Raw genomic sequence first — 15,627 nt, 5'->3', positions numbered from 1 at the left:
AGCTACCTCCCAGCCCAATTGTTGGCATTTTTATTGAAACCCTAACAAACTGACAAATTAGATTAGGGAAAGCCGATATGCAGATGATGTTGAATAATCTTATTCCATGTTTGTGAAATAAAAAATAAAAATAAAATAAAAAATAAAACAAAAAAGTAGTTCAAGACTACTTTTTTAAAGAGTGTTTTATAATTTTCTCAGTGTAGATCTTGCCCATTTCTTGTGACATTTATTCCTACGTGTTGTGTCTCTGTTGCTGTCAGGGTTTCTCTTTCTAACTGGCTATTATTTGTGCATGTTAATTCTATCCTGATATCTCGCTGCATTCTTTTAGTGTTTGAGTTTGTGCTGTTGATTTGTATATTCATCTTTCTATGCAGACTTGAGTGTCTAGTTAGTTATGCAGGTATACTGCCATGCCCTATGCAAAGAGAGAGAGAGTTGTGTTTTGTTTTTCCCAATTCTTATGTCTCTGCTTTTGTGCAATTGAATTGTTTAATAAATACCCACAGTACAATGTGAGATGGTACTGGGTATAATGAATAGTTTTGTCTTAATTTTAACTTTGGTGAGAATACATTTAGTATTTTTTTATTTAAGTAAGATACCAGGGTGTCTGTGTGTGTGTGTGTGTGTGTATGTGTGTGTGCCCATTAGATATCTGTATAAATATGTGTATTTAAGGAAGTATCTTTCAGCCATTATTTCTCAAGGTGCATGCTATATTCTTTTTATCATTTCTGTGTCTATCTATCTATCTATCTATCTATCTATCTATCTATCTATCTATCTCTTTACCAATCACCTAGTTTTTTGTCTTATTTAATATTTTTGGCCTTGACCAGAAACGTGAAGACTATTTCTCTTGCAATGTCTCTCTAGCGCCTTCTACTGACAAAGCTTGACACCATGCTCAATTTGTGCTCAATTTATAAAGAAAGAACTGCTGGAAACCTGCAGACTGATTTCTGCAGAGCAATGGTGATGGGAACATTTGCAGCTGAGAAGCAATAAACCAATAATGAGCAAAAACACATATATTGTTATTTTTGCTTTAAGTGGTTAAATATATTTCAAATATATTTTTGAAATATTTTATATATTTTTCCACATATTTATCCTTTTATTCTTTTGTGTTGGTCCAGGTTTCCAAATAGAATCATGTTTCTGTCGGAAGAACTGATTTTAAAACTTTTTTTCATGAAGGCCCCACATTTTCTCTTGAAAAAAAATGTTAGTCTTCATTTTTGAAGGATCATTTTTTTAATATATTATGACATTTTTTTCCCCTTCAGAACTTTAAAGATGCCTTTTCATGGTGTTATGACTTGCTTGCTTTCTTGTTTTTTTTAAAACTTTGTATTTAGAAATAACTATAGACTCATAAAAATTTGCAAAAATAATAGTGTCTCCACTGTACAATGATCAAACCAGGAAATTACAGGAATACTATATTGTATTGACATTGCTCAGTTTCCCCCACTGTCCCACCAGTGTCCTCTCTCCAGTCCTGAGTCAACACGGGAGCACCTGTAGTATTTGACTCTCAGGCCCTCTTATTCTCTGTCCATCTGGGCCAGAAACTCTGGGTTGTTTTTTTCTCTACCTAGGTCCTTTGGGAGAGTACTGGCTATATATTTTATAGAATGTCCTCCAATTGTACTTCTCTGATATTTTCTCCTGGCCACTTCAGGCTTCATGTCCCAGGAAGGACCATAGAAGTAAGTGTACCTCTCAGGGCGGTGCCTCCCTCCAGCCTCTGAAAGATCTCTGATGAGAAATCAAGACTCGTCTTTATCTTTGTGTTCTGGATGCAATGTGTCTTTTTTGTTTGTTTGTTTTCTGGTTGGTTTAATTTTTTTTCTCTTGATCCTTGGTTTTAAGCAATTTGATTATGCGGTACCTTGGCTGGTATTTTGTGCTCCTTCTGCTTTGGGTTTGTTGAATTTCTTGGGCCTGTGTATTTACACCTTTCATCAAATCTGGGGAAAAAATGTTGCCATTATTTTTTCAAATGTTTTGCTCCCCTGTGCCTGTCCTTCCCTGGGGTTCCGATTTCAGGTACTGACGTGATGTTGAAGGGTCAGGTTGTGCATGGTCTCACTTGTGCTTCTACTGAGTCTATGGAAGGCTGGGGGGATGCATAAAACGTGCATGTTTGTGCAGCCATCAGTCTCCCAGAGCCAAACACAACTTCATTTCAATGTTTTAAAAATAATAATTGACTTGTCAGAGAAATAAGCTCTTTCAATGTTTTTGTCAATTTGTAATTTTCCTTTTAAATCTGATTATGTTTATTTTTTCCTTTATATTATAACTAGAGCACATATGAACTGTACAAACACAGTGGGCTTCATTGTGACATTTTCATACCTGCTCATAATGTACTTTGATACTTTGACCATATTCTCTATGATCTTTTTTTTTTTTTAAAAAAAAACATCTCTTTTCTGTGATTCCCTTTCCCTTCCATAATAGTCCACCTTCAAGTTTCATGTAGTCTTTGTTTTTCCCCCTAGATTTCACAAATTAGAGAAAACATGTAATGCAGTTTTTCTGAGTCTGGCTTAATTTACTTAATTACTTAAACTCTAGTTGCTTTAATTTTTCCTGTGAATGGCATGATTTTTTTCTTTATGGCTGAATAATACTCCATTGTGTATATACACCACATTGTCTTTATTCTTTCATACATTGGGGGGGGGGGTATCTAAGCTAATCCTATAACTTGGCTCTTATTTTGGAGAAAATTCTATATGCTAATGAAAAAAATATGTATTCTGCCATTGTTAGAAGAAATACTCTGTAGATGTCTGTCACGTTTGTAAGCAAAAATGGTTTTGGTACCATAATGAAAGCACAAATAATGGGGACGAGAGCAGACTTCGTGGATCAGCAGCAGAGTCAGGCATCAAAAGGGCTCACTTTCTTTATAGATAATGGCTATGGGTTACAGGAGGTGTCTGGGTTTTTATAGGTTACGCTGAGAGGTGACTTGATCACTCCAACAGAATGTGTTAATTTGGGCATTCAGGAAAAAGGTTGTAAAAATTTGAAACTTGTTTTTACTGGACAAGGATGGAGGGTCCTTTGCTCAGCACCCAGAGCTTACCTTTTCCCTTTGGGTCCATTGTACTGTCACTGGGAAAGGATTAACATTTGGCTTCTTCCTCTGGTGTCTATTGTCACTGGGAAAGAATTTAATGTTCCAGGGACTGTCATTGTTGGATTGATGTTTGCCTCTTTTTCAGGGATTGTCTTTTCACTGGGAAAGGATTTATTGGGGGAAGGATCAGTGTTTTGCCTTCTTCCTCTTTTCCTCTTCCCGGGTCACACAGTCTTGGGGGACTGTCATTTCCCATATCCTTCAAAGTTGGTCCGACCTGTAGTGTAATTTAACTCTATGTTGCTCTGCTGATTGCTTTAATCTGAAGGTGTGTCTGTTGGTGAGAATGGAGTACTCAACTCACCCCCTGTTGCTGTATTGAGGCTTATCTCCTACTGTAAGTCCTATAGTGATTGTTTTATAAAATTGGATGCTCTGATGCTTAGTGCATGTGTGTGTGTGAGTGTAAATATATTTACAATCATTATATTTCTTGTTGTATTGCTTCCTTTATCAATATGTTGTGATCCTATTTGTCTCTTATGACTGATTTTGGTTTGAAGTCTCTTTTGTCAGACATGAACATGGTTAATCCTGCTTGATTTGGGGTTCCATTGGATTGGAATACCATTCTCCATCCTTTCACTATCATTCTATATTTGCCTTTTCTGGTAAGAGGAGTTTCTTTAGACAGCAAGGAGTTGGATTTTGTTTTTAGATCCAATTAGCTAGACTGTCGTTTAATTAAAGAATTCAGACTGTTTACATTCAAGGTTATTTTTGAAAGATATGTACTAGTTCCTGTCATTTTGCTGTATTTTTCTGATTATTTTGAAGGATCTATGTTTGTTTCTTTCTCCCTTATTTATCTTTTCCATTTTCATCTTCACTGAATTAATCATGTTTGATTCTTTACTTTTTTTATTCTTTACTTTTGCTCATGGGTTCCTCTAGTAATACTTACCTTTTCCCTCCTGTGTTCTCATGAGTGTGTTTGTCTTGTTTCCTCTTCTAGGGTAGGAATCCTTTGAGTATTTTCAGCAATTCTGACTTAGCAGTCATGAGTTCCTTCAGTTTCTGTGTATCTTGGATGCTCTTTAATTCACCTTTGATGACTTTGCTGGATTAGTAGTCTAGGTTGGCAGTTACTTTCTTTCAAGGATTGAATGGGATTAGCGCACTCATCGGAGACCCCAGGCTGCCCAAATGGACTGAGACCTCAGGCCTGGGGGTTGCATACACTCCTTCATAAGGGTATCACTTCTGTTGCCTCCCCTCTCAAACACACTTGTCCTGAGAGTTGCAATGACAGCTATTTATTACAAGATGCTAAAAGTAGGAATAACTGTGGTTGGGTGGAGGAGAAACTGGAGAAGACAGGGGAAATCTCCCACTCCCCCCAAAGTCAGGTGGTCCTGTGGCTCCCAGGTCAATGCTCTCAGGTTGGATTCACCACCTTGCCCAGGAACAGGCTGCTCCATGTGAAGTGGTCGAAGACCATGATAAGGAAGGGCCGGTTGAAGCTTATGGTGAGTGGCTCGGACTCCAGCTCCAGGGTGCCCTTGGTGGCAGCTGGCTTCACACCCTCCTCGTCCAGTTGCAGCATGGCCTTATGAATCACCTGTTAAGAATGCACCCAAGTGCCTACTGTGTGTTAGGCACTTCCACACCCCATCACTGTTAGTTCTTGTTTCCTTTGCTTTGTGGAAGGTGAAACTGAGACTCTGAAGGGGTCACTTGCTGGATCCTCATGTAAGTGGCAGCTCCAGGACTAGAGTTCCTGGGCTTGGGCCCAACTATGCTTCCTCCCTAGGAGGGGTGCCAACCAAGCTGTCACATAGCCTGGTGTAGCTGGGCTTCTGTGTCCATATCAGGTGTTCCTTACCAGTCCCAGGCTGGGGGAGGAAGACCTCACTCTCTGTCCACCTTGCTAGGTAAACACCAGGTGGAAGTTACATGAAGCACTGGTACCTACCCTGTGGGCAAAGCCCAGGCAGAAGCTAAAATGTCAATCTTTGATTGTTGATATGCTCCTTGTGATCAAAATTAGGAGGAATTCTGAAATCCATAAAATGTTTGATGAGCTTACACTGAAAGCCTTTGACAGATCATAATCTGGTAAGTCAAACAGCAAGTAATATTTAATGCACGCAACAGCCTCTGGGAAGGGAGCTCTAATCCAGTCTGCTTTCCAGCAAGGACTCCAGCTAGGAAGAGGCTGAGCTGGGATTGGGATCCCTGCAGTGGGTCTGGAGAATAGATTTTTGAGTTGACAAAGCTAAGGTCAAATGTCAGACCATGATTTACTGGCTCTGTGACTGTGGCAAGTCTTCACCCTCCCTGTGTTAGATACTCTGAGAACTTGGGAGGGAGGGCATGCCCAGAGCTGCATGGACTGCACCCTTCCCCCAGCATGCACTGTCCTGAGCAGTTACACTGTGGTCACAAAGCCCTGTGCTCTGAGGGCAGGAGCCGTGACTGAGTGAAGAAGTCATCCCCAGAGCCTCGCACAGTGTGGAGCACATAGTAAATGTTCAAAAAAAAAAAAAATCTGAACCAATGAATGAATACAGACCATCAAGTGTAAGGATAACGAATATACCCAGATAGAAGGCTCAATGTGACCCCAATTAGACATCACACTCCCTGTTTCTTTTTGCTGCTCAGAGTTCTGCCATGACGACTTAGTTTCCCAGTGTCCTCTCTGTGTGATCTGGTGGGAGGGGTAGGCTTGCGGGTTGTGGCTCTCCCCTGTCACCAGCTTCCTGTGAGGTCTTGGGATGGTTGTGTTTTCCTGCCATGGATGGAAGCGCCTGGACCAGACCTGTAGTTCTCAGCCTGGGACCTAAAGGCCCGTCGATGAACAGGCTCAGTGTGACTCATTGCTATTATTTTTATTGCAAAATTTGGAGGGAAAAACGCAGCTTCCTGAGACACTTACCTTTGATACCTTCAGCTGCTCTGCATGGCTGATGCCTGAGAAGTTTGCCCGGTTGGTGAACATGTCTTTAATACCCATGTCTTCCAGCACGCCCCTGAGGTCATAGGTGCCAGAGATGGAGACTTTGGGGATGTACAGGTGCACCTGGCTGGTCGGGGTAAGCAGATGAGGTTAGATGTTCCAGGGCTCGGCCTCTGGAGATAGCCTCACAACCTCCCCCACCAAGATGCTACTTCCTCATGGGATTCCTCCGGCCCCTGCGTCCCACTCTGACCTGCTCATTGGGGCCAGGGGAAAGGACAGGAAAAGAGCAAGCCCTGCCTCATCTTCTCCCACATGTGCAGCCTCTCCTTTGGCCTCTGAACTGCTCGGTCCTGTCTATGGCCATTCCACCTTGAACATGCTTGATCTCATCTGACCTGCTCAGTCCTCTCCTTGTCAAGATTCCTTTGAGCTGATTCCACCTGTGATACAGCTGGACCACTGGCCATTGAAGACAATGGCCCCTTGAGATGTCCTTTTGGTCCCTAAAGAACACCCTGCTAGATACAGGGAGTTGAGGAAGCACCCACCTGGAGCTTCGGCTGTGCTACTAATACTGTGTGACTTTAGCCAGGTCCTGCTAGGGTCCTCATCTACCTATGGTGAGCAGATGTCCCACTGGGTCCCTGGGTGCTGAAACTCTGAGATTCTGCAAGAACTGGACGATGGTGCTGGTGTGGAGAAGCTAGGTGCAAAGGTGCTGGATGCACTGGGGCGGGAGGGGCCTGGGACTGAGCTGGGCATCTGTACTCTGTCATATCAAGGCTTAGTCCTTCCTGTTCTCTAGAGGGAGAGAAGATGCCCAAGGCCTGAAGCCAGGTGGGTCAGCAAAAGCACACCTGCTCCCTAGCAGGTGCAGGGGAGGTGCCGTCCCTCTGTTCTCTGAGCAAAAGCAGCCCTGGAGGCCTGAGGACAGGCCACCAGCCAGTGTGATGTTTGAGCTGCCCTGTTCAAAAGGAGTTGAGGATGAATCTGAGACGACTGGGACAAGTGACTTTCCCCAAGGACGGGAAACACCGGTGAAACACACCCACATCTGGTCTGGGCAGGTGACCTTCCCTCTCAACTCTTCATCCACCTGAAACCCCAGGAAGCTGCAAGCCACACCTTCAATTCCAAATTGAGACCGAAACCCAGAGAGGTCCCCCTGCCCTGGGGGATTCCCCCCAAAGCTACACAATTGGTAGCAGCAGAGCCCGGAAGAAACCAGGAACATCCTGGTGCTTCTGCCTCCTCTGGTGAGGGCAGCTCTCCGAGGGCACCTGGGAGGCCCCAGGGCTCCAGGAGTGATGAGTTTTCACAAGGACATTTCTTTTGGTGGAAAGGGAAAGATTACCTTCACCTCATTTTCAACAGAATAGGATCCGAAATTTATTGTTTTCATCATGGTGTATTCTCAGCACCGGGTGCAATATCTAAATTACCGGTGAGAGACAGAAGGGACCCATTGGGGGTTCTCCCGACCACTGCTCGCCAGCATGCACACCCTTGTCCTCTGCTACTTATTCCTTTGTTACCTACTGTGGTCTCACTTTCTTATTTACTGACTGATTGATTGGCAGGGTGATTGATTGATTGAAGAAAGGTTAGATCCCCTGAGTGACCTAAGAACCGTCCATGACGATACAGAGATGACAAAAGAGATAAGTGGGGGCCTGGGTGGTTGGTGAGCTCACTTTAAGAAATTGATGCAAAAAACCTCACTTTGTGGAATTCCCCAAAGTACCTAGGTGCTGATTGATAGATGGAAAATGTCACAGACTGTGGGGACCCAGCAGACAGGAAAATGGGGAGCCCTGGAGGGTGAGTCCGGGGAACAAGGATGACCGAATGCACCCCTTTCTGCCTGGGAACGTGGGCACTGCAGACTCCCACGTGCTGGTGGAGGGCTTACCTCCTGGCCAGGGACATGGACCATCTCTCCATCATGTCCCTGCTCAGTGCGGCAGTGACTGTGTCCATCTGCCCCAGATCAGGAAGGACGAAGAAGATGGTCTGGTTGCCCGAGTGGTCCAGCTGCACCACCTGGCAGGGGAGCTCCGGGTCGAGAAGGTGCTTGACGGAGCTCGACTGGAACATCATGGGCACCTTCACGGTGGTCGTCTCATTCACATAGAAGTTCTTCTCCACGGTTCTCTCCGGGTTGGAGGGCTGTGTCCATGTGCCTGGGAAGAGGTGGGAGAGTGCACGCGGGCTAGGCCTGTGGGGCAGGGAGGAAGTGCAGCCCCAGAGCACCAGGTGTGCCCCACACCAGCCTCAAAGGCGCCTGTCACGTGCCTGGGTTGGCCCCACTCCAGCTGCCAGAAGGTTCTCAAAGATGTGGTCATTCCCAGAGGTTTAAAGCCTGTTTCAACCTCTTTCCCTTGAAATGGGTGGAGGATGAACTCTGAAATTGGCTTCCAAACAAGAGGCTTCTTCTGGGTCTTAAACTTGGGGGTAGGACCAGAGTGGGTCCCTGCTCCGAGAGTTCTGGAAGTGGTGCCAGAATTCAAGTCTTTGACTCAAGATGGGGACGAAGGGGCTGATTTGGGAAAATAGACCATCCATTCCATCCCACCCTGATAGCCTGGCCAGTCCATGTAGGAGGCTTCTGCCACTGCCCCCTGGCTCCTCACTCCAGACATTTCTGGATGCATAGCCAGCGTGAGAAGACTCGTGGGGTCACAGATTTCCTCCCTCCCCCCAGTTGGACCTTGGGTCCCCTCTACTATGATGTCCCCATCTAGACTGCTTTTCCCCTCAGAATGGGGGACCCACTACCCTCACAGATGGGGCTTTGCAGATCTGGTCAGCTCTGGCAGGAAGACGGTTGGTGCTCAGGCTGAGCCAAAGCCTGCCTGACCGCAGAGGCTCCCTGTGAGCCTCTCCAGACTTTCTGAACTTATTCCCAAACCCTGAGTTTTCTTGCAGGATGTTTAAAGTCACAGGTTAAATCTCCCCAGGACCTCTTGGCTTTAGTTGGGGATCCACAAGTCAGGTAAGCACCGAGGACCTGAGCTCAGCAGGTCCCAGGTGTCCTGGCTGCCATGGACCTCAGGCTCTGAAGACCTGTGAGGACCACTACTTCCAGCTGAGGCTGTTTCAAGGTGGCCAGAGCACAGCTCCAGCCAGACCCTTCTCCGTCCCTCGACAGACCTTGGATTGCATGGTCAAACTTCATGGTTTTGGGTGGAGACAATGGAGAGAGGGTGGGGAACGTGAGGAAGCCATCGGTGGGCACAGCCTAGAGACCCTGGGACCATGCCTGGTCCATCCTGAATGCCCTCTCTAAGCTCTGGGACTGCAGACACCTATTCAGGGTAAACTCTTCATCTAATCCTCTCAGGGTAAGTGAGATTACTTGAGGTTCTCAAACCAGCCTCCAAAGGAAGCCCGAGGGCCTTGGATCTGGAAAGCGAGTTGAATACTGAACTTACCGGTTCCATTTGTTCCTCTCACATGTTTCACCTGCGTTTCTTTGACTACGACTGCTTCAGTGAAACTGGGCCATGGGGGTCCCAGTTACATGTTATAAAAAGACGATTGCTAAAACAAGTCCCGGACAAACTGGTTACAAGAGGCTAAGGGTTTTTGAAGGAAGGGGAGGCTTCCCAGAAGAGGTGACTTTTTTAGCTAAGACCTGAAGGGTGGGAAGATGTGTTAGGCTGTCAGATAAATTGAGGAAGGGCCCACAAGAGCCATGGGTTTTGGTGCAGATAGAATATGACTCCCCCCTATAAGCCCACATCCTAATCCCTAGAGCCTACGAATATGCTAGGTCTCACGTCCAACAGAATAAGGTTGCAGATGGAATTAGAGCTGCTCATCAGCTGTTCTCGAGAGGAGAGATCGCAAGGGCAAGAAGTTGATTTTATTCTCAGTCATAATGTGTCCGAATGCTCTAATCACAGAAATCAGCTGGGCATGCTGGAGGGGACACATTACTAAAGCCACGAACTCTAGGGTTTCCCTGTGGAAGTCTGTTACTTCAGCAGGCCTGGCGAGGGCTCTGGAGTCTGATCTTAACAAGTCTCCCTGGAGATTTTTATGAATAGCAGGTTGGAAGACCCAGCTCTGAACTGGTGGGGACGGAGGTGTGGCCCAGGTGGGCCTTGTCAGAGCTGGCTGAGAGCTCTGTGTGGGCAGGATGGCTCTGGGAGCATCAGGGGACCTGAGGGAAGCCTGTGTCTGCAAGGCTCAGGGGTTTCCAGCCCAGGGGGTGCCTCACTACCAGGGCTCTGCCCAGACATTGGGGTAGCCACTCTGTCCCCAGTTACAGTCTGGGCTTGAACCAGCCTCCTGGAATCTGGGCAAATCACTCCGCTTTTCTGTCACTTTGATTTTTGCCAAATGATATAATCCCATCTTCCCAGCCACCTGCGGTGAAGATGGAGACCCAGGTGTGAACTTGGGAATTCAAAGGCTCTGCCCCAAAGTGGATTTTGATGGCTGCTGCTGTTCTTGGCCCTGGATATAGGGTTTGTCAGAGGGGATGAGGAGGTGGTACCTTTGGAGAAGATGTAGCTGACCAGGGTGGGGATGGCCGGGCTGTCCGGGTCTAAGAACACGTCTGCCGTTTTCCCCGGGGTCTTATTCTTGATGTACTCGTTGATCTGTCTGTTGGTCCCAGCCCACTTCTGGAAATCCACAGACAAGGCCTCTGACCCATAGTAGTGTTTGATATCTTCCAAGAACGAGTTGAGCAGCTCCAGGCTGTGGTCAAGGAACAAGGTGCTGCCCATAGTGATTTCCAAGCCGGTGTCTGACTCCCGGAGGAGGTGCTGGAGGTGCCGGAAGCTCTGGTGTATTTCACCTTCAGATGTCTCTGTGAGGTTGAAGCCCAGGCCCTGCAGAAGCTGGGCCCGTGTGTGGCCACCAGCACCCAGGGACAGCATAGCTAGGGCTATGGAGACGCTCACTGGGGAGATGAAGGTGTTCCTGTCAGGAGCCGAGGCCACCAGGTGCTTATACAGGCTAAAGGCAAAATCAGCATTGATTGGAGCCAGGTCCCGGTGAGGGCTTTTCGTGCTTATAGCAGCATTGGAGTCCTCAGCCTGGATGGTCCAGAGGCCACTGGTGGACAGCCAGAGAAGGCAGGTATACAGGGCAAGTGACATTGTTCAGTATGGCCAGGATCTGCCAAATCAAGAATGCTTGTTAGATGTCATGATGGCCTCTGGGTCAGCAGACCATGGTGCCATAGGAGGCAGACTAAAGAGGCACTTGACCACTGAGTTACATCCCCAAGGCTTTAATTTTTTTTTTAAATTTTGAGAGATCTTGCTAAGTAGTTGAGGCTGGCCTCAAACTTGTGATCCTCCTTCTTAGACTCCTGAGTCACTGGAATTACAGGTGTGTACCACCACACTCACTTGGGCTTCAGTTTTCTTATTTGAAGACATGAGTTATATTCACTGTGATTGATCAAGGGCTAGTAGGTTCCCACCACTGATTTAGGTATTTTGCTTATATTCTCCCATCTGACCTTCACCCAAACACTCATGAAGTAAACATTATTAACCTGATTTTAGGCAGCTGGAAGCAGATGCTCAGAAAGGTTAAATATCCATCTAGCTGATATATTCAAAGTGCTGAAAGAAAAACAAAACAAAAACTGTCAACAAAGAATTCTGTATCTGCAGAACTATCCTTTAGAAATTAGGACAAAATTGATGCTGGGGTTGTGGCTCAGTGGTAGAGTGCTCGCCTAGCATGTGCGAGACCCTGGGTTCAATCCTCAGCACCACATAAAAATAAATAAAATAAAGGTATTATGTTCAACTACTACTAAAAATATATTTAAAAAAATAAATTAGGACAAAATTAAAGCATTCCTTGAGAAAGCTGAGAAAGCTCATTACCACATACCTGCCTTGCAAGAAATGTAGAAAAGTTACTCGAATGTAACTTGAAACTGGATGGGGAAATAAAGATCTCTGGTAAAAGTAAATAGCAGGGCAATTATTCGTTAGTATTATCATAATACTAGGCTTATGCATAAAAACAACAATTAGTCTGTTTTTGAGTACACAATGCATAAAGATAATTTGTGGCATTAATATCAGAGAGAGGGGTCAAAAGTATGAAGAAGGCAAGTTTTGTATATTATTTAAGTTAAGCTGTTATAGATTCAAATTAGAGTGTTATAATTTTGGACATTAATGGAAATTCCCATGGTAACAAAGAAAACATCTAAAGAATATGAACAGAAAGGGGAAAAGAATTAAAATGTTTCACTTCAAAAATCAACTAAGCCCAAAAGAAGACAGTAACATAGAAGACAAGAAGCAAACCAAAAAAAGCTATAAGGCATATAGAAAACAAATAGCAAAATGTCAGAAGTAAATTCTTCCTTTTCAGTATTACTTCAGTAATTAAGATTAAGTGTAAATGGATCAAAATCTACAGTCAAAAGACAGAGATTGAAAGGATGGATATAATGGTTAATTTTATGTGTCAGGTTGACTGGGTCTTTGTCCGTTCAGGCTGCTCCCAGGTCTGGAGGCTGGAGAGCCCAGGGTCAAGGTGCCTGCAGATCCACAGTCTGGGAGGACTAGCTCTTTGCTTCATAGGAGGTGCTGTATTTCTGCTTCCTCACATGGTGGAAAGAGTGACGAGTCCCCTCAGCTTTTTTTTTTTTCTAAGGGCATTAGTACCATTCATGAGGATGAACTCCTCATGACCTGATCATCTTCCAAAGACCTCACCTTATTGCACTGCTGCAGTTGAAATTAGCTTTCAACACAGGAATTTGGTCAGGCACAAATACTCAGGCCATAGCAGCTGATAGAACATTTCTGGGTGTGTCTGTGAAAGTACTTCCAGGAGTTTGAGTCAGTAGATTGAGTGAGAAAATCCAACTTCATCAATGTGGGTATGTATCATTCAGTTGAGAAGCCAAAATGAAAGGGTGATGGAGGGAAATTCTCTCTGTCCTTGAGCTGAATCATCCATTTTCTCTTGCCCTTAGGCATGGGAGCTCCTGGTTCTTAGATCTTTGGACTCTGGGAGTTATACCAGCAGCCCCCTGTCCATTCTTGAGCCTTCAACTTAATGCTGGGAGTTACAGAATTGGCTCCCTTGATTGTCAGAACATCAGATTCAAAACTGAATTATACCACACACTTTCCAAGGTCTATGGCATGCAGAATGTGGGACTCTCGGTCTCCACAATCACATGAGCCAGCTCTCATCGTATCCTCCCCTCCACCCCACACATCAGAAAGTGAGGAAAGAAAGAAGACATAAAGATGGAACATCTCTTATGTTGATGGACTGGAAGGCAACACCGTTAAGTGACACTACTCTCCAAAGCAACCCCTGAATTCAATGCAGTCCCCCTCAATCCCAATGATACGGTTTGCAGGGATAGAAAAATCCATCCTTTAATTCATATGGAATCTCAAGGGGCCCTGCATAGACAAAATGATCTTGAAAGAGAACCACAAAATTGAGGGTTTCATGTTTCCCCAGATTTGGTTTCTGACCTAAATGGCAGCAGAGTTCTTGATTTCCTTGGGTCACGTGACAGATCAAGCTGGATTAGGGTCCCAGGGCTGCTGTTTCTGAGCTAGGTGATGTGGGGTGGGCTAGTTAGGCTCTGCCTGTTTTCTCAGCATGAAACAGAGTCGATGGCAACTCTCCCTTCAGCCTTGCCTGAGTTTATGCTTTTGTCTTCTCTTCTCCAGTCCCAGTGAGTGGCCCAAGGTGGCCGCTCAGCTTCTCTCCCTCTCTAATCTCCCCGATCTGCCTCCTGATCAGCCCCTTCCAACCCCTTCTCCCCTCTTCAGTCAAATGCCTCTTGCTAAAGCTTTCAGTAACTCCCTGTTGCCCACAGATGAGGCTGGTCTCACTGACGTGGCCCAGGGGCTCCCTGGGACTGTCCCTAGCCCTAGATATGTGCCCTTAATGTCTTAGGTGGGTATCAGGGGCTTCTCCTGATACCCACCAGGCTTCTGTCCGGCTGCAGGACTGGGGAAGGCAGGGCAGGGCAGGGCAGGTCATCTCAGTGCCCCAGTGCTTGCTGAACCCTGCTCTGGAAGGAGAACTGGAGATGAACATGGACCTGTCCCAGCCCTGCCCCATGTGGCCCCACTCCAGGTCCCAGCCTCCCTGCTGTCTGTCTCTCTCCTTCTCAGTCTTAGAGACTCGGTGGTGCTGGGCTGCTGCCTCCAGGAAGCCCTCCCCGCCCCCCGTGCTCTCTGTCCTCGCCTCTGTGTCACATAGAGGGGAGCCTTTGCTTCGGCACCGGTCACTGCTCTCCCGTCTGCGACCCCCTTGGGAGAGGATCCTGGGCGGCACTGGTTTTCCCTGTCTCTGGGGAGACTGTGGGCCTGACCCCTCCTGTAAGAATTCTCCAAGGTGGGGATCAAAATTCTCCCCATCTCTCCAGATGGGTGAGAGAACCAGTCACAGCCCCCAGCAGTGCTTGGCCTAGGTGACCTCACTTCATGGTTTGTCCTGGACCCATTTACAGCTGGGAAACAGGCCAAGGAGGCAGAGCGACCCGTGCAGGCCTGGGGTCTAAGCCCAGGTGCCTGACATTCTCTACAGAGAGCCAGAGGACAACAAAACAGCTCCCCAGAGTACCCAGCCATATAAAAGGGCAGAGGACCGACATTAGCCATGCCTGCATCTTAGGAATGTCCTCCTGGTCTTCATTGCCAGTGTAAAGAGCCACTGTGTTCCCTGCTTTCACAAACGGGCTCCTGGGTCAGGCACAGGTCTAGGTGGGTCTCCTCACGGGTGGGTTAATGCAGAGTTAACGCAGATGTTCCCGGGTCACTGAGGGAGGACTGGGGAGGGGGTGTGGGACTCTGTAGAATGCCCCTGACTGTGCCGGCCACGCACCCCTCCCTGGCTCCCTCCCAGGCTGGCATCTCCCACCAGGGCTCTGCCTGGCACTTAGCCATCCCCATCCCCAGACCCCCATCTCTTCTGCAGCCAGGTGTGGGAGCCTCAGCTGGGATGGGTGGGGATGCAGCTTAGCACAGCTTCAGCGACAGCCCCCTGCAAGGCAAGTGCCCAGGGATGTTAAGAGCCCCGTGGGCAACCCACAGACCTGGGAGCTGGGAAGTTCTCCGCGGGGCTGCCTCTTACCATTGCTGGCTGCCCTAGTGTTCAATGCCCTGTTGAAAAAAAAATCAAAACAAGCAAGCAAACTGCAAACATTGCTTAGTGCTAGAGGAGGGCCGGGGCAGGAGGATGGGGCGTTCTGGGCAGTCACTCACAGTTGGCTCTGGGCTCGGCCTGTGCTTGCTCGCTCGCGCCTGCCGCTGGGGACCCCAGCACGTGTACAGTAAGCTGATGGGAAGCTGCCCGCTCGGTCCTCTAAATCTTGTTTGCCAGTTTCCCTGCTGGTTAATGGTTAGAGGGGGGACAGTGGCCTTTACCATTCGGTGGTCCCCACCCCCCAGTCGTTAGCCAATGGGAGGCTGTTCAAGAAATTTAAGTAAACACAGCAATGTACAAATCAACTTTCTTCTGAAGTTTTATTTTTTAATATCAAAATGTGTCTGGGGTTTCGACAGTGTTTGTGGTCACCCTGTGGCAGCTGGCA

General features: G+C 46.8%; 1 protein-coding gene across 1 annotated transcript; it reads right to left on the bottom strand.

Moving 5' to 3' along the window:
* Positions 1 to 4,524: 4,524 nt before the first annotated feature.
* On the bottom strand, positions 4,525 to 15,358 carry Serpina6 (serpin family A member 6). The gene is made up of 6 exons (XM_026394275.2): positions 15,299 to 15,358; positions 11,590 to 11,659; positions 10,576 to 11,204; positions 7,984 to 8,254; positions 6,048 to 6,195; positions 4,525 to 4,727 (listed from the first exon to the last, which is right to left on the bottom strand). Exons 3-6 carry the CDS (start codon positions 11,183 to 11,185, stop codon positions 4,545 to 4,547), a joined length of 1,212 nt encoding a protein of 403 aa, XP_026250060.2. The 5' UTR covers positions 11,186 to 11,204; positions 11,590 to 11,659; positions 15,299 to 15,358; the 3' UTR covers positions 4,525 to 4,544.
* Positions 15,359 to 15,627: the final 269 nt, after the last annotated feature.

This window comes from Urocitellus parryii, chromosome 6, assembly GCF_045843805.1.
Source record: "Urocitellus parryii isolate mUroPar1 chromosome 6, mUroPar1.hap1, whole genome shotgun sequence".
NCBI classification, from domain to species: domain Eukaryota; kingdom Metazoa; phylum Chordata; class Mammalia; order Rodentia; family Sciuridae; genus Urocitellus; species Urocitellus parryii.
The sequence above is the reverse complement of the archived record's forward strand: the minus strand, read 5'-3'. Positions and strand labels throughout refer to the sequence as shown.

Coding starts and splice junctions, on each gene's coding strand:
- Serpina6 (XM_026394275.2), bottom strand. CDS start 11,185: ATGTCACTTGCCCTGTATACCTGCCTTCTCTGGCTGTCCACCAGTGGC. Junction 8,255..10,575: donor CAGCTACATCTTCTCCAAAG/GTACCACCTCCT, acceptor ACCTCTTCCCAG/GCACATGGACACAGCCCTCC. Junction 6,196..7,983: donor TCCATGTCCCTGGCCAGGAG/GTAAGCCCTCCA, acceptor TACCCCGACCAG/CCAGGTGCACCTGTACATCC.